Raw genomic sequence first — 25,747 nt, 5'->3', positions numbered from 1 at the left:
GCAGGAAGGAGCCAGCTGGGTTCATATCTCGAGAAGAGTACTCCAGGTGGAGGAAACAACAGCTAGGGTAGGGCCTGGGAGCAAGAATGGGCTAGAAGCAATCTTGACAAGGATCCCCAAGTGTAGCTGAGAGTAAGGATGAAGAGAGAGGGGTAGGTGATGAGGTCAGAGACATGGAGAAGGCTAAAATTAGTAAGGCTCTTTGGATTACAATGCACATCTGTCAGTTGTCCAGCATTTTCTACTAGTTCTAGCTTGAACCAGGCATAGAATCCCAAGTACAGGATTGCTGGCTTCTAGGCAGACCAAAGCATAATGCCCTGCCAGATGAGGTATCTGTTCATTGGACAGGGTTCCATTGCTTTCCCCCAGTTTCTTGCTAAGTTCCCAAGTGGTCCATCCCATTAATGCACACTTGGGCACATAATGTGACAGTTGGACAGTGGCTCTGGGTAACTGTCATTAGCCATGCGTGCCATGGTCAAGGTAAGCAGTTACTGACTTCATGCTTCTGATATTGCATTTTTTAACATTCAAAGGGGTAATTACTATACCCAGTCCCCAGGAATAATTGACATATTTTATGTTTTGAAGTCTCAGTAGGTCAAACTTCCCATTTGTAAAACTTTTCGGTTGCTCTTTTGCCGAGCACATAAAACAAATTTACTTCTGAACTGAGACCTTGTATGTCAAATTTTTATAGCCTTAAATATAGTATTTTATCACTACTATAAATGTTGTCTCCCCTCTCACAGACCCTTCAGTGCTAAAGGCAAGAGCCTTTCTAATTCACTTGTTTCAATTCATAGAAGATTTCTAAGTTGAAGCCGGGTCATTTGGATAATATTTCAGATGTACAGACTGCATTTCTGCTAAACATAATAAATCTGCAGTTTTACAATCGGTTTGGGCAGCTAGCATGATTGTAGTAGGCTTTCCAATAAACACCCCTGCAAAACAACCTCCTTTCTCTTTCCACACTCACCTCCAGACCTCACCCAAAGGCTCGATGTCATCCCTGAAATGCTGGGGACACAGTAATATGGAGACTACAATTTTAGGTTGATTTATTTTTCTAGTGGAACATCCAGGTTTCTAGCAATTATTTTAGGGCATAAAGTTCCTTTGTGATGATAAATCAAGTTGTCAGCTCTTTCTGGTCCAAATTAGAGGTTGGAGAGATTGAGAAACTTTTCTACTTTAGGATCCCACCCTTTGCATCTCCAGATTAGATTACACATGTTAGCCCTCTGGAGTTAATGCCATGTTTGTCCTCGGCTTTGCTCTGATCCTGGTGAGCTGATTAAATGGGAATTTCTCAGGCATAAATGCTCCTCTCTCAGTGCTATCATGGGCCTCCCGCTCCCTGGTGGACGTGGAACAAGGGGCTGGGAGGTAGACACCCCTGGGTTGCTTGCCTGGCTCACACAAAACATTTATCTACTTGTCTCACCTAGGGGTGGATAGTTTTATAGACAGTCAGAACACACTGTTTTTATGGAAAAGATCTGGAAAAAAAAAAAAAAAGAAAAGGCAGCTACAGATGGCCATAGGCACCGTTGGAAGGAAAAAAGTTTCGACTGACCCAGTAACATCACCAGTGAGGGCATGACTAATGTTGAGAGTTGTTGGCATGGCCATCCCCTGCCTTCCAGTACTTCAACTTTGGGTACTTGGCCAAGGGGTGGGAAATGAGGGACCCTGTCCCTGTGCCCTCAGCTGTCTCCAGCTTGCTGTGCCATTTGGTCCCCATTTTGCTTCTTGTGCCCTGGACTGGCCCACTGTGCTGGAAGCTGAACTGAGGCTGTGGGTCGGCCTGCAGCCAAGGTTTTCTGGTGGGAGTTGCAGGGAGACTTCATGGAAAGGACGAGTCTGGACTGCTACCAAATTACCCTCCTGTTGACTGTTGGAAGGCTGGAATTTCAGACTCAAGAGGTACAGAGGCAATTTACTGACACTCATTGTTGGCCTGAGTCTTAGCTGGAGATCTGCCTGTTGAGCAGCTGGGTATCAACATGCAGATGCTCCCGCCTCACCCACACTCAGCTTCTCTCGATTCTGGTGTCTGCTCTCAATTCTGGTGTCTGCTGTGTGACTTAAATCAATTTTTTTTCTCATCTGCCAGTGGAGCTTGAAGCTCTTCCTACCATCTGGTAAAGGACTGTGAAAAGGCAATGTGGCAGTGGTGCAGGGAGATGGAGCTCTGGGGGTGAGATAAGGACGGCTCAGAGAAGGCACAAAAGTCACAGATATTTACTGAGCGCCTACCGGGTGACAAGTACTACGCTAAGTGCTTATGACACAATGGCACCCAATTTAGAAGTGTGGCCTCAGGTATATCAGCAGGCCTCTTGATGATGGCAGATAGGACAGGAAAGAAAAAGGGTGGAAATGGAGAGAAAGCAAATTATATTTTATTTTGATATTAATAATAGAGGCTCTTGGTTTCACTCCCTCAGGGAGCCCAAGATATGATCATTTTTCTAGTTTTCATTATAATCTCTAGGGCCATATTAGGAGGTAAAAAGAAGGTAACTTATGATGTTTTCCTTTACAAAACAGGATGCAAGTAAGAAATGAAAAGTATATGGGACTTGCCCAAAGATTTTCATTGTGGTAGGGGATGGATGGAGATAGATACTAAGATTTCAGACTCCATTTTCCACAATCCCACAAAATGAAGCTGAGACCTAACCATCCAGGGTTCCAGTTACTACCACTGGTCTCACTTTTATTTTTGTTTTCAAATGAATGGACAGACATAAGCTGAAGGATTTCAGAAATATCACCAATATTTCACTGAAAAAAAAAGTAATTTGGCAACATTTTTTCCAGCTTGTTACTCCTCAAAATGCAAAAGAGATATTCTTGTTGGTTTGTAGAGAGTTCTGTAGAGGTGAAATCCATCCCACCAGCCTAAGTGTCCCTTGCCCCTAATCACTGGCAGTTTAATGTTGCAGGCACCGTGATGCTTTCAGGAATGGCAGCTGGTCTTCTGAACCCCTCCACCCTGTGCATTGGGCTCAACTACACTCTGCGCTTTTGTTTAACTAGGTTTGTTTTGGAAGTAATTGGCTCAGCTCTCTTTCTGCAAGCACACGTGATTCAGACAGCCTTGGCTTTCAGCTCGACTTCGCAGGTCATTTACACAGCTAGTAGAGGAACTTTCATGATACCTGGCTCTGGGGGAAAATAGCATGAAGAGCCAAGATGATGAGCTAGTTGCTTTAGCATTGAACTTAGGCTACCTTCCCACTATTTCTTCTCCCCCATCACCATAAGAATGTGAACTTGAATGTAGGAGGAGCAGAGGGAAACTTCAGGAAACACAACTAAGTAGCATAAGAATATAACCAAGAGGGAAACAAATATGGCAGGTTGACTTACACGACTTTCATTTACATTCTCTAGGAAAATGGTGACTGAGTGCAGTCTACTCTGGAAAAAGACCAAATATTTGGATGTTCTGTTGTTTTGGAGCCAGAGAGTCCTAAGTTTAAATTTAGCTCGGAAACTTGCTAGTTATATGACTTTGGGCAAGTTGCAAACTCTCTGGGCCTTGGTTTTCTCATCTATGAAATGGGGATAAGGATTTTGAACAGAGAGGATTGTATTGGGGAGTAGAGATCGTGTTTGTAAAGTGCCTACCTAGGTGATCACCTCATATGGAATGGACAGTAAGTTGTAGTTATTATGATATAATGTATCTGCTTCTGCTTCAGCTTCATCCTCAACAGTGTTTTAAATACGATGTTGAAGTTATCTGTTTATATACCCATCTTAAATCAACTCTGATTGCACATTAGAATCAGTCCAAGAGTTTTGAAAAAATACTGATGCCTGAGCCTTACCCCAGACCAATTAAATCAAAAACCTTGGAAGTGGGTCTCAGCACTGCATTTTTCTATCTCCCCAGGTGATTTTCAGGTGTACCCAGGGCCGAGAATTACCAAGCTTTCCATTTCTCTCTCCCTTTGAGAGCAAAGAGCATGTTTGTTCACCTGTGTATCCCCGTGCTTAGCCTGATATGGATGCCCAATAAATATTTCTTGAACTAAACTCTAAGAAATGGAGAGAAAGTTGTCCAAATTCCTAAGACTGGTCTCATATGGGCACATTTCTTGAGCAGCAGATAAAGGCAAGAGATACCAGCATGTTATTATTCTCATAATAGGGGTTTGAAAGAACAGGGTAAAGAAAGAGCAAGGTCCTTTCAGTTGACAGTTTACCTATCATGTCATTTATCACTGGTCCTCTTTGACTCTTCTGTTGCTAAGGGATCAGAGAAGTGAGATAGCAGGATACTTTGGGAAACTCCATCAGTTGAAAAAATATAGCAGCTTCTTCAGAAGAGTTTTTTTGAGAGAAGGAGAAAGTCAGACACTGCCAAGGTAGATAGCGGGCAATTATCTTGGGTAAGATTCAGAGTGGTAGAAGAGAGAAATCAGTGACACAGACTGGGCACGTGTTTGGGGCTATTTCACGTGCAAACATATGAGGTGAGACCTCAGCATGTAACAGTCTTAGTCATCACGTGAGAATGTCTTTAGGATGTTCACAATATTAGTTTCTTTCCCTTTTGCGAGCACGTGACAAGATTGCATCTCCCCAGTCTGCAGTCTTAGGCAGAACCATATGATTTGCTTTGGCCAAAAAATATGAGAGCGGGAGTTACAAGTGTCAATCCTGGGGGAAGCTTTAAAAGCCAGTGTACTTTGCTTCTGCCATGACAAGGTAATTAATGGCTGCTCCATCAACCTGGGTCCTGGACTGAGGACCATGCAGAGCAGAGTTCTCAGCTGGCCCATGATGGAGATGTAAAATAAACCTTTGTTGTCTTAAGTTCTTGAGATTTGGGGATAATCTGTTATCATAGCACAACCTTGCCCATCATAGTGCATACTTGGGACAAACTACTTCCTCTGTGAGAAAAGTAAACAAAGTTAATGCACAGGATTGCTTGAAACTTTCAGCTGAATTCCTCTGTCACTTCTCATATGCATAAAATTGATCAAGTTTCAACACTTCTTTAATCCTCAGTTTCTCCAGCTGTAAAAATCACTGGATTATAGACGTGAAAATACATCATCTATGTAAGTGCTTAGCACAGTGCCTGGTGAATGATGATGCTCAATAAATATTAGGTTACACAGTCCTGGTATTTGTGGAATAATAATGGGAAAGCAGAAAGCACAAAAGTGTGCAATAAATATTTGCTAAATAAATTAATCAAGAAAGCCAGGATGAATAAGGAACCATGAAAGTGCAAAACTTCTGCAAATTCTTCTAACTGTGGGTACTCTTTTCTTAAGGTTTCTTTTCTTCTAACCCACCACCTTTGAAATGAGATATCACTTAGAAAATGAGGGGAGAGGGAGGCTCTAATAAATGAAAAATATGTTTTTGTTTTCAAGACAGCACTGTCCCCACTGTCTAATAGAGCTTGCTCGTTTCTCTTTTCTTCAGCAAACTGGTGACAGTGCATTTAGATTCCAACCCTTCCTCTGAACATGGCTTGTGTTTGGCCTTTTAAAGAAAAGAGTCCTCTCGAACTGTCCTTCCTCATCTGTCCATGGAAATGATGGTAGCGAGCCACCTGGGTCCTGTCCTAAGGTTGGCTGGACAGTGAGTAATGCAATCAGTCACTGCAAGGTCCTTTATGAACGTTGAGTTTCATTTTTACAATCAGCAACTTCTTTCCAATTTAAAGGAGACACCAGGCTAGTATACATTTTTTTTTTTTTTTTTTTTTTTTTTTGCTGTATGCAGGCCTCTCACTGTTGTGGCCTCTCCCGTTGCTGCTCCGGACACTCAGGCTCAGCGGCCATGGCTCACGGGCCCAGCTGCTCTGCGGCATGTGGGATCCTCCCAGACCGGGGCACGAACCCGTGTCCCCTGCATCGGCAGGCGGACTCTCAACCACTGCGCCACCAGGGAAGCCCGCTAGTATACATTTTATTCTGCAATGCCTTTGATTTGGAAGGCACCAAAACTGTTTGACACTGTTCTTGTTCCCCCAGAAATTTTATGGAAAAGATCCAAAGGAAGATCTAGGTAAAAGTAAAGTAGTGATCTGTGGCTACCATATTTCATTTGAAAAACCCTGTATGTCTGCTCCATTGGAAAACTAAACCATGAAATTCATGTCTCACATGTCTTGATATCGTTTCCTCTATGACCGAGGTCTCACTCCTTAATAGAAAATAGAGGAGCAGAAGGAAGTGAAGTTGGTTCTCTAATTCCTGGATCTGAAGCTTGAATCTAACATGGGTCAGGGTGGAGAGAGCTCACTTCATATTCACAAGAAGAGAGGGGTGTCTCTTGCCAATCATACCCTTATGATGGAACCCACTTTCCAGAAAGTAAAAGAGTTCCTGTGAAAGTGAATGAAACTGAAGGCAGGTAAAGTGGCAGAGAGGAATCCAGGGCTAAATGAAAAGAAGCCCACCTTCCCTTAGTCCTTCTGCTGCAAGGATTCTCCTATCTGCTTTGCTCCATCTCAGAACATTCCAGATGCAGGTCCTAAAGGCTGACAGTTTCAGGTGAGCTGTGATCCCAAGTCAATTTGCATGACTATTATGAACACTTTCACTATTTGGTAAATTTAGTTATGGCATCTGGGCTTACAGTTGTAGCTAAACAAAGTGTAATAGCTATTGTGTGTAGAACTGAGGAAAGGGGCAGATATAAATTTTTCTTTTATCTTTTTATTATTCCATAAAGCATAATAATCTTTTCTGTAGAATCAGAAGGGAAGAACACTAGGTGGTATGGATAGAATGGTTGTAAAACACATGGGTTTTGATCTTGAGCTATCTAGAATCAAGTCCAAGTCCTAATGGTTACCAGCCCTGTTATCTTATGTAAGTTGCTTAACTGTTTTGAGCTTAATTTCTTCATCCGAAAAATGAGAGCAATATTACATTTACTTCTTAGAGTTAAGTGAGGTAATACACATATAGAACATGAGTAAGTGTTGAACAAATGCTGGCAATTAGGTTACTGTTATGGTTTTACTATGTAGAGATAGGAAAGAGGGGCACTGATAACGTTATACTTTACTTTTTTTTTTTTTCTGTGGTACGCGGGCCTCTCACTGTTGTGGCCTCTCCGGTTGTGGAGCACAGGCTCCGGACTCGCAGGCTCACGGGCCCAGCTGCTCCGCGGCATGTGGGATCTTCCCAGACCCGGGGCATGAACCCGTGTCCCCTGCATCGGCAGGCGGACTCTCAACCACTGTGCCACCAGGGAAGCCCTATACTTTACTTTTTAAATCAGACTTATTGAAATATAATTTTCATAGTGTAACATTTACCCTTTTTAGGTGTACAGTTCTATGAATTTTGACAAATAAACATGCAGTCATGTAATCACCCCTGACAATCAAGATACAGGACACTCCCAACACCCCAGATAGTTCCCTCATGCCCTTGATGATAATGATGATGAAATTATTATTAACTGAACTCCATAATGTCCTCAGATTTCCCTAGTTTTTACCTATTGTCTTTTTTTCTGACCCAGGATCCCACCTAGGTTACCATACTACATTTAGCAGTCAGGTTTCCTTAGGTTCCCCTTGACTATGACAGTTTCTCAGGCTTTACTTTTTTGACAGCCTTAACGGTGTTGAGGAGTACTAATCAGGTATTTTATGAAATAGCCCTCTATTGAAATGTAGATGTTTTTCTCATGATTAGACTGGGGTTATGGGTTTTGGAGTGGAAGACTGCAGAGGCAAAATGCCATTCTGCTCCTTTTACATCAAGTGTACCTGCCCATTCATCTGATATAGCAGACTTCCCTGTAGTGCAGTGGTTAAGAATCCACCTGCCAATGCAGGGGACGCGGGTTCGAGCCCTGGTCTGGGAAGATCCCACATGCCGCGGAGCAACTAAGCCCGTGCGCCACAACTACTGAGCCTGCGCTCTAGAGCCTGCGAGCCACAACTACTGAACACATGTGCCACAACTACTGAAGCCCGCACGCCTAGAGCCTGTGCTCCGCAACAAGAGAAGCCACAACAGTGAGAAGCCCGTGCACCACAATGAAGAGTAGCTTCCGCTCGCCACAACTAGAGAAAGCCGCCTTGAAGCAACGAAGACCCAACACAGCCAAAAATAAATAAATAAAAGAAATAAATTTATTTTAAAAAAATCTGATATGGAGCAGCTGACGTTGACCTTGATCACTTGGATGAGCTAGTGCTTCTCAGGTTTCTCCACTGTGAGGCTCTTCCCCTTCCCCCCTTTCATACTGTCCTCTTGGAAGGAAGTCACTACGTGCAACCTACACTTGAGGAGTAGGGAGCTATGCTCACTTTCTGGAGGGAGGAGTGCTAGATAAGTTATTTGCAATGTTTTGCACTGAAGATTTGTCTCCTCTGCCCGATTTACTTATTTACTCAACCATTTATTTATTTTTATCTTATGAACTCATAGATTCTTATTTTATACTTTGAGTTATAAGCTAATACTATTTTATTTATATTATTGCTCAAATTGTTCCTGTTTTGGCTATTGGGAGCTCTTTCAGTTGTCTCCTATGTCCCTTTGCTGTACCCCCATCATTGTGGGGTTTTTTCCTTTGAGTGCTCTCTTGCCTTCTGTCACTACACAATGCTACAGCTCATCTGGTATATTTCCTGCCCCAGTCCTAGAATCAGCCAATTTTCCAAGGAGCCTTGGTATCTTTTATTGGAGGATGGTGTTAAGAATCTAGATCTGGGCACTAGGTGTGGTTATTGCTACTGGGGTGTTGCTTCTAGGACCTCTCAGCTGACCCAGCATGAAGTGCTTTTTTCTCTCCAATTTAAAGAGTTTTTTTTTTCAAATCTACAGAAAGCCTGAAATAGCACAGTGAACAACTTTATATGCTTTACCTCAATCCTTTTATTCCTCTGAACCATTTGAAAATAAGTTGTGGACATCATGACATTTCATCCCTAAACTCCCCAGCCATGACAATCAAAAATGTCTCAAAACATTGACAAATGTCCCCTGGAGTCACAGTCACCTCCAGTTGAAAGTCATTGGTCTAGACACTTTCGTTGACGTTCCTAGGTGACATTGTTAATATATCGCATCAGGAAACACATGATGTTATGTTGTATGGAACTAATGGTGGTAATGTTAAGTGTAATAACTTGGTTAAGTTGGTAAGCAGCACATCCCTCTATTGTAGTTAACTAGTAATTATGGAAGTACTTTGAGTCTGTGTGATTATCGTGTTCCTGAACAATTTTCCACCTAAAGATTTTAGCATCCACTCATAGTTCTGCCTTGAATCAATAAACTAGGGTATGTAAAATGATGATACTCTAATTATTCCCTTGCATATATAACAGGTGAAATCTTACTGTAAAGAGCTTTCTCCCTTATTCTATTTTCCCATGCTTCCTTCCTCTCTTCTTTAAATATCATTTTTGATGCATAGATTATTTTTATTAATTGAATTGTAATCTTTATCATCTTTTTTTTTGACACTCAAATTGTCCCAGATTGGCCAGTGGGAGCCCATTCACACTAATTACTATGTCATTTGTTATGAATATGTTATGAACCCACTTACATGGTTCAAATCAAAACTGTGTAAAAAGGTATACCTAGAGAAGGCTCACTCCCATTCCTTTTACACTTTTCCCTGTAGGTAAGCATTTTCATTAGTTTCTGATGTATCTTTTCTGTGTTTCTTATTTAAAAATAAGTAAAAAATGTATATGTGTGTGTGTATAATATATATATATACACATATGTTTTATTTCACCATCTATTCTTACCAAAAAGGTAGCATACTATGTACATTTTTTGGCACCTTGCCTTCTACTTAACAGTGTATTGTAAAACCACCATCAGTTCATATAGACCTTTGCTCTTTTATGGCTGCATAGTACTCCATTATGTATGTGTCCTTCAGTTGATTCAATGAGTTTCTTCCACGAGAAGGCATTTAGGCTGTTTAAAATAGTTTACACCACAAATAATGCCACAATGAATAACATTGTGAATATGCTGTTTTGAGTTTGTGGGTGCACATCCTCAGGGTAAATTCCTAGAAGGGGTATTGCAGGGTCGAAGCATAGATGCGTATGCAATTGTGTTGTATATCGCCAACTTTCTTTCAGCAGTGGTCATACCATTTTGTCTTCCATCAATTACGGTTAAGAGGGCTTTCTTACAGCCTTGCCTGTACAGTGTTTGTAAGCTTTTGAAATATTGCCAGTCTAATAGGTGAGACATGGTATGTTACGGTTGTTTTAATTTGCATTTCCCATATAACGAACAAAGCTAAGCATCTTTTCTTATGCATAGGGTCATTTGTTTCATGTGATTTTTTAAATTCTTTTTTTTTAAAAATTAATTAATTAATTTATTTTTGGCTGCATTGGGTCTTCATTGCTGCGTGCGGGCTTTCTCTAGTTGCGGCGAGTGGGGGCTACTCTTCGTTGTGGTGTGCGGGCTTCTCATTGCAGGGGCTTCTCTTGTTGCGGAGCACGGGCTCTAGGCGTGAGGGCTTTAGGAGTTGTGACTCTAGAGCGCAGGCTCAGTAGTTGTGGTGCATGGGCTTAGTTGCTCCGCGGCCTGTGGAATCTTCCCAGACCAGGGCTTGAACCCGTGTTCCTTGCATTGGCAGGCGGATTCTTAACCACTGAGCCACCAGGGAAGTCCGTTTCATGTGATTTTTAAAACCTATCTCTTTCTTCATAATTTCCTGGCTCTTACCTTAGATCAGGCTCCTGTTCCTTCATACCCAGAATTCTGAAATAGTCATCTAGCTGGTTTCTCTGCCTGCAACCTCACTCCCTTTCAACTACCCTCAACACAGTTATTGGCGTTACAAAATTAATCTTTTTAAAACACCTCTTCAAAAAATTCTCTTTTTTTTTCCTATAAGAACCTTCAGTTATTCCCTTTTAGGCACAAACTCATGAGTCCAGAATTCAAGGTATGATGGTCAGTCACTCTAAAGTGATTGCCTATTCCCTTGTATTTGCAGTATTATATTCCTTCTGCAAAATTAGTGTCCTAAAATCCATGGCAGAAATCCTTCCCTCCAAACCTTTTTTTCTGCGATTGTCCAGGACAAAAGCCCCTCCATAGTGCAGCCCTGCTCTCTTATCTGTCTAAATTCCATGGAAACTCTAAGGCTCATCTCAAGTCCCATTTTCTTGGAAGCCTTCCTTAATCACTTCAGTGTCCAGGGCTTCCTCCCTTTGCTAAATTCACTTGGTACATATATTTATCCCCTTAACTGTCACTTAATTAATTAATTAATTTATATTTATTTATTTTTTAACATCTTTATTGGAGTATAATTGCTTTACAATGGTGTGTTAGTTTCTGCTTTATAACAAAGTGAATCAGTTATACATATACATATGTCCCCATATCTCTTCCCTCTTGCGTCTCCTTCCCTCCCACCCTCCCTATCCCACCCCTCTAGGTGGTCACAAAGCATCGAGCTGATCTCCCTGTGCTATGCAGCTGCTTCCCACTAGCTATTTTACGTTTGGTAGTATATATATGTCCATGCCACTCTCTCACTTTGTCTCAGCCTACCCTTCCCCCTCCCCATATCCTCAAGTCCATTTGCTAGGAGGTCTGTGTCTTTATTCCTGTCTTACCCCTAGGTTCTTCATGACCTTTGTTTGTTTGTTTGTTTGTTTGTTTTAGATTCCATATATATGTGTTAGCATACGGTATTTGTTTTTCTCTTTCTGACTTACTTCAGTCTGTATGACAGACTCTAGGTCCATCCACCTCACTACAAATAACTCAATTTCGTTTCTTTTTATGGTTGAGTAATATTCCATTGTATACATGTGCCACATCCTCTTTATCCATTCATCTGTCGATGGACATTTAGGTTGCTTCCATGTTCTGGCTATTGTAAATAGAGCTGCAATGAACATTGTGGTACATGACTCATTTTGAATGATGGTTTTCTCAGGGTATATGCCCAGTAGTGGGATTGCTGGGTCATATGATAGTTCTATTTTTAGTTTTTTAAGGAACCTGCATACTGTTCTCCATGGTGGCTGTATCAATTTACATTCCCACCAACAGTGCAAGAGGGTTCCCTTTTCTCCACACCCTCTCCAGCGTTTATTGTTTGTAGATTTTTTGATGATGGCCATTCTGACCGGTGTGGCACTTAATTCAAATGGCTTTTTTTTTCTTTCAGTAACTTAAAAATTTTCAAATTTGTGTATATTTTCCCCCAAGAGTAGGGACTATTGCTGTTTTAGTAAGTATGCAAATATTAATCAGTTTTCATCACCCATTTCTGAGCCAAGATAAAGGCACATTAATCTCTCTATTTTATCGATATGGTAAGGAAGTAAAGAGATCTTACTCAATTTGATTAAAATCAGTCATTAAGTCAAGTCAATGCTGACGTAGGTATGGGCCCCAAATCTTAGGTTATAGTCAAGTGTCAAGTGTCAAAATGACTCTATTTGCTTATCCTCTCAATTAATGAAGAAATGTAATTTAGAACACTTAGATTTATCTTAGTTGAAATTTCCATTTAAGATATTGGTTACAAAGACAAAGAATTTGGCATCAAATCCTCTTAGAATAAAATGATATTATGTAAAATGCTATCTGTGTGTTTTCAGCCTGATAAAAGGCCCATAGACACAGTCTGACTAGAGAAAACGTATCTAAATCCATGTGTATCCTGAGACATGCATCCCTGCTTTGAATTTGGGCAACCCTCAAATTCAATTCAACAAATGTTTACACATTTATTGTGCTTTTATTATACCCTAGACATGCTGCTAGTTCTTGTGGGAGCAGTGTATATGTCACAGAGTTTGTTCTGAAGTAGTTTACTCTCTAGGCAGAAAGATGTGTACACACCAAATATTACATAAGTCAGCAGTAAAAAGTATTATCATTGGCCTACAAACCAGGGGAAACAAGAAAAAAGAGTTAATTCTATTGGAAGATTAACAAAAGCTTCAGAGATAAGATGATAATTGATTTCAGCTAAGACAATACAAAAATAAACAAGGTTCAACATATAGAGAGTTAATAAATTAAGAGAAATTTTCAAATTTCAAATTAGAAATTAGCAGAATGTTCTATGTCACCCTCTCCTGCAATCCTACTACACTGTATACATCTCTCTACTCTGGCAGCTTGACTTGTAAAAGATTTGGTTCCAGGTGTGTCACTTATGGCAGCCAGAGAGGGCCTCACAGCAGAATCACAGTCATATCACCTTTGAATTCCCACTGCCAAGGCCAGCACTCTGCACATAGTAGATAACTGAAGTCTCTTAAAGGAGGGAATGAAGTATTTTAGTAGCACTTTGTAAAGTGAATCAAACTTTCGAATTTATCTCTTTTTTTGAAAACTGATTCTTTTGGATTTTGAGTCCCCAGATTTCTGGGGTCTGCTATGGAATTCATCATCCAGGGGAGTCATCTCAGTCTCATCTTTAGCTGAATCACCTAAGAGAAGGGTGGGTGCAGTACAGATCATGGTTGTTACTGTTCCACCCCCATGCCAAGATTCTCACTGATCCTAAATGAGTCCACACACATTCATCCACCTCCTTAAACCTGAGAGCCAAAATCATAGGTTTGAGATTTTACAGACAGACAGACACATACACACACACATACATACACACACCCCCCCTCCATGATGCATAAAGATGTTGGCATGGACACATAACACACGACAGCAAAGGTATAAAAAGAGACCACAAAATTTAGCAGGTAAAATGGGCAAACCAATGGGCAAATATGGTCTGAAATGGACAAAAAATTGAAATCAAGGTAGTCAAAAACATTTATCATTGCTCCCTGCAAGAAAGACTACATCCCATCTCTTCACAAGAAACACTGGAATTTTCTCATCTTTTAGATTTTAATAATTTTATTACTTAGTTTAGATCTATTTTTGTTTCCCAGAAAATGAGTATTTTATCCTTAAATCTCTGACTCTAAGTGCTACCCCCTTCTTAAGTGGGACTTATTATTATATTTTATTTTCCAATAATATATGCTCCATTGTAGAGTGGAAGGTAATGGGGGAATGGTATTTCAGTTCCTCAAAACTCTGTTTTGTAGTTACATATATTATAGATAATACGTCTTTCCACTGAAGGCAGACAGAGATGGTGATGGTCATCAGATAAATTATCACTCATGTATAATATTTAAGAATTAAGGGAATCTATTAGGTAAGGCCAATGAAAAGTCTACTTAATCCTGGCACAGTCTAACCCCCTGCAACTTCATGAGTACTTTATGAAACATGGGCTTCACTGGCAACTTGTTAGAAATGCAAATTCTTAGGCCCCACTCTAGACCCCTGAATCAGAATCTGCATTTTAACAAATCCCCCTTTGATGTGTGTGCACATTAAAGCTTTAGAAGCATGAGTCAACCAGTCACAGGGTTTCATGGAAACTCTATGAAGAGAGATTATCCCATCCATCTTTAATTTAGGTTGGGTTTCCTTTCAAAGATCCATAAAACCAAGTGCCAATTATGTCAATATGTTGCCTAAATTTACATTAAGATACATTCTTAGAGTTTAGTGGCCTCCCGATTTTTCATTTTACGTCCAATCCAATGGTGCTGTGTGATACACACTGTTCCACAGGAGAGCCAGGTGTGCATGGGGAGAAAGGAGAAGGCAATAATTTGACCTAGAGAATTATACGGAAGACTGGCTAGTGATTTTCATTGTATGATGGGGATTTTAAACTCTACTGACTCCATGTTGCTTTCCTCTCAAAAGATTGTCTTGGGCTCCAAGCAGTAGAATCATTTTTGCAAAGGAAAATTCCCAAACTTCTGAAAGGCTTTTGTGTTTCATATACAGAGTGAGTTAGAGTAATTATGTATTTCTTTGCTTGAGTTTATTTCTCTCCCACCATTACTCATTTCAAAATTGTCACCTTGAGAGGCTAAGCAGAGGCCGAGTCCCAGGCACCCTGAAATGTGGTTGCTGTAAGTATCACCTGCCAACTAGCTAACAACCAGAGGAAAAGATACCTGTCCTTTCCTAAACTTGAGTTTCATGAAGACTGGTGACCTATCCATTGCCTCAAAAGGGAGCATCTCTCACTGTGACCCTGTTTACGTGGAGGTGAGCCTACTTAATGGATACTGATGGTAACAGTGATGATGACAACAATGACAAGAGTCCCTGTTGAAGGAATGACAGGATGCATATGTGTGAAGAAGGACTCAGTTATTTCAACTCTAAGGAAAAAGGGAGATGACATACCTAAACTGCATCCCAGACACCCTTCTTCACAAGGCATGCATTCTTCGTAGTCTGGGTCTTGGACTTCACCTATACAATAAGAGGAGTAAAAAGCACAATTTCATTTTCACTGAATGGAGACGCATTAGTTGCTATAAAAATATGTTGGCGTGTAGCTTATTTTCAAGCAAATCATAGAGCAATTATGAAACCCACAACCATGATTGAGGATATATGTGTCACCCACATTTTATCTCCTTCTATTAATTTAATAGATTAGATTAGTTTGATTGGGTACAAATAGCACAAAGTTGGACTGTATGCCATGCAACTAGTTTTGAAATCAAGTTGGTAGGTTTTATTTATTAAAGAAGTAAGTTCAGTTTCTGGGAACGTAGTTGGGTATATAAGTGATGAAGCAGTCTTACCTTGTCCACACTCTAACTTCCGGCAGGTGCGGTTGGAGGGCACCAGGAAGTAGCCACGCCCGCATTGTGTGCAGATGTGTGCTCTGTGGCAAAGCTCACAGTTGTCTGGGCAAGGCCGGCAGGTGTGGCCCTCGTCAGGGTAGTGGCCTGTGGGGCAGCTCTCCCGGCACTCTCCCCAGTACAGGAACCGCTCTCGGCCATGCTCATCTAAACAGATAGAAATGAGCAAAATTAAAAGAAGGAAAATGTACAAAATTAACCATGAAGGTAATATAACTGAAGTCATTTTATTAAAAAGATATATGACCAACTGCTTTTGCTCCTGGTAGACCAGAAAGATAAGAATTGTTGAATAGAAAATTCAGTATCTTTGAACTTGTAGTTGAAAAGACTTCCTTGGGCTCCTTTTGGTGTCTGTAGAAGGTCACAGAGTTGGGGACTATAGAGATCCCATGAGAATAAACAAATGCTTGATGATAGATGCATTTCTATGATAGTACAGTCTTTTAGAATGATTTTGAATTCTGTTATCAAAATCACACACTTGTGTTAACTGTATAAGGACTGACTTTTTGCACAGCTACCAATTCCTGTATTGACAGCCTCTTGAAGCACTCAACTAAACATGCCTCTTTGACTCCTTTATATGAATTCCTGGAAGTTCTGAGTGGCTGTCAACATTGGACTCTACAAGGAAAGAATCAGCAGTACTCCCAGTATGAGACTGTGGGTATCTGCTCCTGCAGAAGACCCAATGTTTCCCCTGGAGGGAATGGAAAATTCTAATCAATTCCTAACTATCATAATCAATGCAAAAGGATTCTCATCAGTTCTAATCATACACTTATACACACAAGATTAATGTAGATGCACCTAGAGGCCTCCTACCTCCCACCCCCTGGAGTTTTTGCTTGTGCTAAGTGTGCCCAGGGCATCCATCGTCTCTGAATCAGGTCTCCCACATGCCCCTGGCTCTGAAAATATCTGCATTACCTGAAATAACTAGATCTAGGTCTAGATCTAGTAACTGGGTCTCATAACTGGGTCTAGATCTCACTCATAATGTGATCTACCACACGAAGACCCAGAACCATTGACCTTCAAGATGCAAGGCTGTTGGGACTTCCCTGGTAGTCCAGTGGTAAACAGTCTGCCTTCCAATGCAGGGGACACGGGTTCGATCCCTGGTCAGGGAACTAAGATACCACATGCCACGGGGCAACTAAGCCCACGTGCCACAACTACTGAGCTTGCACGCCTCAACTAGAGAGCCTGAGTGCTGCAAGCTACAGAGCCCATCCGCTCTGAAACCCGTGCGCCACAACTACAGAGCCCACAAACCCTGGAGCTCTCATGCCACAACTAAAGGAGAGAAAACCTGCAGGCCACAACTAGAGAGAAGCCCGTGCGCCACAACGAAGAGCCTGGGTGCCACAACTAAGACCCAATGCAGCCAAAAATAAATAAAATTTAAAAATAATAAATAAATCTTTTTTTAAAAAAATTGCAAGGCTGCTGAATTTGTAAAGATAGCACTAACCCCATGTTACAAGTGCAAAATCCGAAAGTCAGTATAATATTGAATATTAGATTGAACCACATGAAATTGCTCACATTCGACAGTTTTTTTACCTGTAAACTAGGCACTTGCAAAGGTTTTAACCTAATGTTCTTATTTGATTAAAGCCCTATTTCAAATACAATTTAAAAATCACACCCTTGGATTATGGACTCTGAAGCTCCCTTTTTTCTGATGGTGATTTCGTGCCAGAAGTCTGCTGGTCCCCATGGGACAAAGAAAATAAAGAGAGTATCCAAAGAGTTGGTAGAAAAAAGTGTTTGCAGTCTCCAAGTTAGACCTGGAAGAACATTATCCTCTAAGGGAGGGAGAGTGTTTGGGAGGATGTAATGTGCATTTGGTGATTCTACAGCTATAGATCAAGGTTGTGGAGCACAAAACCTCAATCTGGTGGGACCTCGAATCTCAAGAGACCACAAAAAGGTCAACTTTCCAAGTTTTGTTCTTCTCATTTTACCATGACTCATTGAGAAAAGATTCTGTTTTACAAAGTGCCAAGCTTCTCACATGTAGGTAGGAAGATGTTAGGGAGAGCAGTGAAAAGCTCACCCTCTCCTCCATCCAGCTGTTGCTGTACATTCCCTACACCTTTACATGATGTCAACTCAAGATCCAGAGGCTTAAGGGCAGCTTAGCATATGGTGAGTTCTAAATATATATTTGTTGAATGACTGACTGAATGAGTGATTGAATTCATATTTGTCAATATTCCTATTTTTCCAACATATCCAACTGGATCAACAATCGTTTTTTTTTAATTTATTTATTTAAATTTATTTATTTTTGGCTGCGTTGGGTCTTCGCTGCTGCACGCAGGCTTTCTGTAGTTGCGGCGAGTGGGGTCTACTCTTCGTTGCGGTGCGCAGGCTTCTCATTGCAGTGGCTTCTCTTGTTGCGGAGCACGGGCTCTAGATGCGCGGGCTTCAGTAGTTGTGGCACGCGGGCTTCAGTAGTTGTGGCTCACGGGCTCTAGAGCACAGGCTCAATAGTTGTGGCACATGAGCTTAGTTGCTCCATGGCATGTGAGATCTTCCCAGACCTGGGATCGAACCAGTGTCCCCCGCATTGGCAGGTGGATCCTTAACCACTGTGCCACCAGGGAAGTCCCTGGATCAACAATCTTAAAAATGAGTGATGATGGGTTCAGATATTAGAGGAAATGTTCTCCAATTCCATTTTATTTATTATTTATTTATTTATTTATTTGGTTGCACCAGGTCTTAGTTGCAGCTTGCCGGCTCTTTAGTTGTGGCACGGGGCCTCCTTAGTTGTGGCATGCGAACTCTTAGTTGCAGATGCATGTGGGATCTAGTTCCCTGGACAGGGATCAAACCCAGGCCCCCTGCATTGGGAGTGTGGAGTCTTAACCACTGCGCTACCAGGGAAGTCCCTCCAATTCCATTTTGATTGTTCAGATATGGCTTTGCTATTTGGACCCCTCTGGGTATTATAATTTGGGTTTAAAGGACAGAGATTTAAAGGGTCTTGTTAAAAATACATGGACCATGCAAAAGGAAGTCACTTAGGTGCCTTAACAATGGCCAGCTTTCCCCACGTGATTGGTTCAGGATTATGCCGAGATTTGATATTTCTACTAGCTTGATAGCATGGCAGCTCACTTAGCTTTGGATGATTATTTGGACACCTCAGTGATTCGAATATCATGCATAAATTTTTGGCTACTTGCCCAGAGTCTCAGAATTTAAGTTCGTGTAATGATATGGGGGGAGAGGCCGCTTCTTGTAGTAGAAGTGCTGATATTTTTGTTATGTGACAAAACCGTTCATGCAGTAATAGGAGACAAGAGTTAAAAATCAAGGAACTCCAAAAGAGGTTCAGATTGGCTTTCATCTATACTGAAGAGTAATTAACTGGTTCCAGAGTATTTCTTGGCAACCAATTTTGTTAGAAGAGAAGGTGGACCAACGTGAAGGCATTGGATGTCTGCCGGAGGAAAGGAAGGTTGAGGGTTGAAAGGCAGGAAGGGAACAGGATTGCTGGAAAGGATGAAAGAAAGGCTGAGGGACTCTGAAAACAAACTTTATGACGTTTACTCCAACATTTTGCTTACTGAAGCTGTTGTATGATTGGTAGAAGTTAGCTTCGGGCTCAGTTTGGTAGAGGATAAACCTGGAAGAGAGTTTAGAGTGAATTTTCACCAATAGAGCTGCAGATCTGCCTTTCTAAAAGGATTCAGACCTAACATTAACAAAGTTACAATTAAGCAAGGGATGAAATTTCTACAAAGAGATGGGACAGGCTTATGTGTGTAGGTGGGACTCCCTAGCCAGAGGAATTTCAGCCTTTGAAGAAAGCTTATTGATATAGAACTGCATCCATTCCGTCATCTACCTTCTGCAGCACTGCCTCATGGATTAGCTGCACTAATATGTGGACTTGGGATAGTACAGTCTTAACAGGCAGAAAACCCTGCCAATCAGAACCCGCTCAACATTTCCCTCTTCAGGAAGCCTCCTGTTCTCGCTACAGCTGAAAGTAGTGACCTGTAGTAGAGTTGCTACCATTCATTCATTTATCTAATATCTTCCTGTTTTATAATACATGAGGACAAACCCCTCTGTTAGATTGTAAAACTCCTTGAAAGCGAGTATCATGCTATTATTTACTGCATTTTCCATGGTACCTATGTAGAGTAACTTATACGTGGGAGGAGCACAATACATTTTAAAAAATTATTGATGTATAGTTGATTTAAATGTGTTTATCGCATGTGCTTGTGAGCTTGACAGCTCCCCAATCCTCAGAGACTTTTCTGAGGAGATCAGTGGTGATATTAACAAATGTAAAAAAAATAGTTGTGCTTTTTTTCTGCTATACAGAGAAGTAACTCAGCTATACATATATATGTATATTTCATATTCTTTTCCATTATGGTTCATCACAGGATATTGAATATGGTTCCCTGGGCTATGTAGTAGGACCCTGTTGTTCATCCGTCCCATATAATAGTTTGCGTCTGCTAATCCCAAACTCCCAGTCCTTCCCTCCCCTACCTCCTCTCCCCCTTGGCACCACAATATATTTTGTTAAGAGAACAGGTTAAACACAGACTTTGAAACAGAAAACACAGAAGAAATGTCAGGGCATTTTACGTGTGGATTGGTCCAAGTAGCCATAGGATGCTTAGAACGTTTTAGATACTTGTTTAGCGTTTAAGCTACTCCTTAGTTGTGTATATATATGAAGATTTAGTGTGTTTTAAGTGTGAAAGGGAATTTAGATGCCATCTTGTCCATTCTCCTCCTTTTTACAAACATGGAGAGATTTAAAGAGGTGAGGTGATTGGGTTAGTGTCTTCTATTTTATTAGTGACAAAGCCGAGACTAGAATCCAGGTTTTCTGATTGATATTGTTTCTACTGAACCATACATTCATCCATTTATTTATTGTGTGCCTTCTATATGCCAGACTCTGTGCCATGCTTGAAATACGGCAGAAAACAGGTAGAAACTATTGACTGCTCTTACAGGGCACAGAGTCTGATGGACAAGGTAGATAGCAAGGGTGAGGAGGCCTGTGAATGGGAAGTGCTGGGCTCCAAGGGTGCTCACATGAAGGGGGCTTAACCTAGACAAGAAGGTTAGGGAAGCCCTCACTGAGGAAATGAAATTGAAATGGAGGCCTAAAGGATGAATAGAAAGAGACCAGGTAGACAGTGGCTGGGGAACGCCTCAAGTGAAGTCTGAACAGCTAGAGAGACTGAAATGCCTGCAGGAGCAAGCAGGTACAAACAGTAACAGTCGTAATAGTAGTGATAATAATAATAATTGCTAATATTTATTGAGTACTTCCTATGCACCCCACCCCATTCTAAGTGCTTTATTATTTTATCTCATTTCATTTTCATAATAATCCTACAAGAAGGCAGCCATGATCACCATCTTACAGATGAGAAAGGGAACAGAATAAGCAGGCTAGAGGTAAAATTTGACAGATATACTTTGTTTACATATGAAACACAAAGAAATCATTTTAATTTATACAAAGAAATGTGTTATCTCTCGTCCTTCTGCAAAGGCACGATGCTCTTCATTTATTCTTCATGTTTCTTGGTTTTATTACAAGCGAGAATGAAGCTAAATAATTCTCTCCTATTAGAAAAACCATGTAAATGTCATGGTGGTGGTAACTGAGAGCCTCAATATTAGTGAGACAGCTGGGAGGGATGGGGACTGTGATGAAATGGAGAGCAGCCCCGATGGTCTCCAGTCAACCATTTGGGGACCATATGGAGCAGTGTTGCCAGATCTTCCAAGTTTTCAAGAGAAACCGAAAACCCAGGTTTTTATTTGAAATTTCCCAATTTGGCTCAAATTTTAAAGTGTTCTGTAGGTCAAATAAGATATGAATTAGTCCCCCATGAAGTCAAAGTGGGGGCCAGCATATGTAGGGAGACTGGAGTGGAGTCAAGGGTCAAACTACAGAGGACTTGAGAGATCATGGAGTATAACTGAATGACAGCAGAAACTTTAGCATTGCTAAGGCTGGGACAGAAAAGGTCATATTTGTGTTTGGAAAAGATTACTCTGTACCCACAGGGCTCTGACAACTTCTAAATGGCATAGCTCAGGGCTGAGGAGACCCTGACCCAACCTCTATTACGCTATTTCTCTTAAAGACCAAATATGTCTGCCTTAATTTCCTAGCTTTTCACTTTCACCTCAATGAGTCTTAGTTTTGTCTAGTTCATGTCTGTCATCGTGTTTGCATGCCCTTTCTTTCCTCTTCTCTGGAAAGACAACTCTTAGTTTCTCTCTCATCTACTCAGGCACAGCGTGTCTGTGTCTCCAACAATTTGAACTTGTGTCCTGACAACAAGCAGAAACTTCCAGGTTGTACATACTCTTTAATGAACAGACAGCTGTCTAATCTCACCCCCTTGTCCCCAGAGATGAAGCTTTTTAGTCAAACCAAATAATGTCCAGTGGGCGAGCAGGTTTGCAGCAGGAAGAAGAAGCAAGCAACAAGACTCCCTCACCTACTCCACAGGAGGTGCAGTTGGAGGGCTCATCTCCTTGGCATTCTTGGCAGGTGGAGTCGCATGGATGGCATTGGTTCTTAAATTCAAATTTGCCCGAGGGACAGTCCAAAACGCAGCGACCATCATCAAAAATCCTAGAAGAAATCAGACTTTTAGAGTTTGTAAAGGTGACTTTATGGAATGGTGTTAAGTACTAGAACATGTGGTGTTTGTGTTTCGCTGCACATTCTTGGTTTCATTGTTCGAGAAACAAGGGTGATGCCTGGGACTGATCATCTTAGAACATGGGGAATATTAGTCATGTACCCATCCTTGGCCAGAGATTTGGACCCAACAGCAGGCATGCCAGGAACTGGCTGGGGATGTAACTTGATTCTGGTTTCAAACAAATTAACCAGTACCCCGGGGATTAAACCCACACTGTAGGCTCCAGCCAAACCCGGCCAACACTCAGATGGAGGTCTTTGAACTTTGAAGACACTAAATGGGTTTTTGAATCCAGAGGCCTTGGAGTAAATATTCTTTCTTTAGTTATCAGCATGCCCACACTTTGCAATGGAAATGTCAAGTCCAAGGGCTCCTAAAGAAGCACCATCCTGTAGTTTAGGTGCTACTTATAAACTTGACCTACACATATGGCAAGTAATCCATGAATTCTGATTCCTTTTTTTAAATTAATTTTTTTATTGGAGTATAGTTGATTTACAATGTTGTATTAGTTTCTGCTGTACAGCAAAGTGAGTCAGTTATACATACACACATATCCACTCTTTTTAAAATTCTATTCCCATACAGGTGATTACAGAGTATTGAATAGAGTTCTCTGTGCTATTCAGTAGGTTCTTATTAGTTATCTATTCTATATATAGTTGAACTCTGTCATTTTTGCAAGTATTTCCTGATGTATAGGGTACCACAGCCTCTATTTTCTGACCATGTTTGCAATCACCTACAAGGACACTGCAGATAAGTTAGCATGTGGGCTTCTAAAACCTTTGGTTTTATACACATACTATATATATATATATATATATATATATATATATATATATATAAAATAATGTCATGGTTAATGTTTTCAAAGTTTTGCTTCTTCTTTCCCTTGGAAGTAATCCCAAGAGCAAATGTGATGAAGTAAATTGTGTCCAAGAATTTTCCTCAGAAGAAAATCCACAATGTCTAAGTGCAGGAGTCAGATGGGTCATGTGAATGGATGAAGTGAGATGGGGAGCTCCACCCCCAGAGTTTCTGTGGGGAGAGAACCGAGATTCTGTATTTTTCACAAGTTCCTAGATGATGGTCATGGTGCTGGTCTAGAGAGCGTACTTGGAGAACTTCTCAGTGATGGTCTGGGTTACTATGGAATTTGCTAAATGATTCCTACCTAAGTAATACAGGTGGTGCCAAACTGGCATCTCAGAGAGCTCCCTTAGAGCAGTAGTTACTGTGTCAGTCGTGAAGGTGTGATGCCTCGAAGGGTGTGATGGTGGCATCCATATCTGGGAGAACTGAGGGCCTGCAAACAAAGCTAGGGTTTTTTTCTCTCTTTCTCCCCTGTCTGGATGTCACACAGAAGGCCAGGTGTAGGTCTTGAGCAACTCATTCCTGGGGTGATATTTAAGTTGTCTAAATCCCTCTGTTTCTATAGCTAGAATCAGCCCTAAATGGAGGATTGGCATTTCAATACCAGGTTTGGAGGAAATTGGGTGGGGACAAGGCATCTTGAATATGTGTTGCTGCAGTCGTCCATCTCTTCCCTGAAAGTCTGTGTCATTTGCATCTGTTTGGAAACAGAATGGGATTAAGGCCAAGCATACAAGAAGGACACATCGTTCTTGGATCCTCAGCCCCTCAGGCTCTGGTCACCATACCCAGCATCACTGGAGTCAACAATTCTTTTGGCCTGCTGCAGAGTGTGGAATCCCAGCCCTAAACAGACATGCACACACAGCTGGTTGTCCATGTCAAAACAGATCTCCTGCACCATGACCCGTAATGAGAAGACTGTGCTCCAGACTTTTAGCTGATGGCACTAATGCCAGCTGGGAATATCCTGGTCCCACCCTTGCTCTGGTTTCTTAGCTAGAAGATTTGTCAAGGAATAATTTGGTTGTGGCTAGTTAAAAAAATGGAAACAAAACAAAAACCTCCCTTTAAGAAAAAACTATGTAAGAGCTTTCTGAGGTTTTTAAACAAGTGAACTACTCCGTTCTCCACTGAAAAGGAGAATGGGGCGTGTTTATTTGTGAAGGTTCATTTTCATGCTAAATTAAGTTGAAAAAGGGATGGAAAGTACATCATCATTTTGTTCTTTATAGGAAGAGATGACAGATTTGTTTGGGACAGTTGTTTCTCTTGGGAGAGGTGATCTAATACTGTCAATGTTTGGAACCATTTAAAACCCTTCAGGAACTTGGGTGGGTATGGAGGTGAAGCAGATGGTGTAGCGCTGCCATGTTTACGTAGGGAAGGGGCTGTCTTTCTTACTGGAGAGCTTATTTTAAGAAAGTACCAAGCAAATAATTGTGCTTCAAACCACCTCCCTCTGTCTCTACCCTGAAGAAAGCACAGGTGACATACCCAGTTTTTGTAAGAACGTGATTCTTTATAAAGATCGAATGATAAGGACAACAGTCGTGCTTGAGTGAAGGCACTGAATTACATCATCTCTTGCCACCTCCCCATCCCGCTCAAGAACAAGTGCTAAGGAACTTGAAGAAAAGTCCCATTTCAAGTGACACAGATTTCTACCACCACCACCAAATCTCCCCTAGTGGAGGAGAAAGAGATATGTTGTTCTGGGCTCCATGGGGCTGATGAAAATTTTCTTTAAAGCGAACTCAAGCCATCTCTGGGACCACCAATCATCCAGTTTGTGGATTTCTAGGACACTCAGGCAAGCTCATCTCTGCAGGGGAAGCCCTTCTCTTCCCAAGTCACGTACGCTCTTGGCCTTTTCATAAGCTGTGAACCATTCCAGGTCCAACAGGCTCATGGAAAGGAAGAAGGTGGCGAAACCAAGTGCTGAAGAGCTGGGCAGAGGTGAAGTTCTCAACATTGGCACTAAATTTTCCAGAAGCCCCAGGGTGTGTGTGTGTGTGTGTGTGTGTGTGTGTGTGTGTGTGTGTGTGTGTGAGAGAGAGAGAGAGAGAGAGAGAGAGAGGTGAACTGGAACAGAAGAGTTGCAAGTCAGAGTTAGCTGGTCCTCTGTGCTGATCATTGGTTTGGTCTAACTAAAGCCATCACAAGGACATTTACTGTAATTTCTTGGCACGTTAACGTTGTAACAGAATGAAATCCCGCAAAGGATTTTTTTTTCTTGAATTCTTGAAACAGATCAAATAAAACATTTGAGGGTGGGTCAGAAAACTTTTACATGCTTTTAATTAGTTCATAGACTCTGCAGTTCCTTCAGGACTGGGTTGGGAAATTAGCTCACGCAGTGAGGACCATGGCATTACAGAGCTAGACGTGTTAAATAGCGGTGGCAAAGATAGTACTTGCTTCC

At 41.3% G+C, this 25,747-nt stretch overlaps 1 protein-coding gene across 1 annotated transcript in view; it reads right to left on the bottom strand.

Annotated features, from left to right (window-relative positions):
• The window catches only part of PCSK5 (proprotein convertase subtilisin/kexin type 5), a 456,450-nt gene that overhangs the window by 72,298 nt on the left and 358,405 nt on the right, over positions 1 to 25,747 (bottom strand). Inside the window, exons 22-24 of the mRNA XM_082614749.1 lie at positions 22,237 to 22,373; positions 15,659 to 15,865; positions 15,252 to 15,320 (exon numbers count right to left, since the gene is read on the bottom strand). Of these exons, the coding sequence (XP_082470875.1) occupies positions 15,252 to 15,320; positions 15,659 to 15,865; positions 22,237 to 22,373 (413 nt within the window). The remainder of the gene's footprint in view (positions 1 to 15,251; positions 15,321 to 15,658; positions 15,866 to 22,236; positions 22,374 to 25,747) is intronic.

This window comes from Mesoplodon mirus (genome assembly GCF_964341445.2).
Source record: "Mesoplodon mirus genome assembly, chromosome: 1".
NCBI classification, from domain to species: Eukaryota; Metazoa; Chordata; class Mammalia; order Artiodactyla; family Ziphiidae; genus Mesoplodon; species Mesoplodon mirus.
The sequence above is the reverse complement of the archived record's forward strand: the minus strand, read 5'-3'. Positions and strand labels throughout refer to the sequence as shown.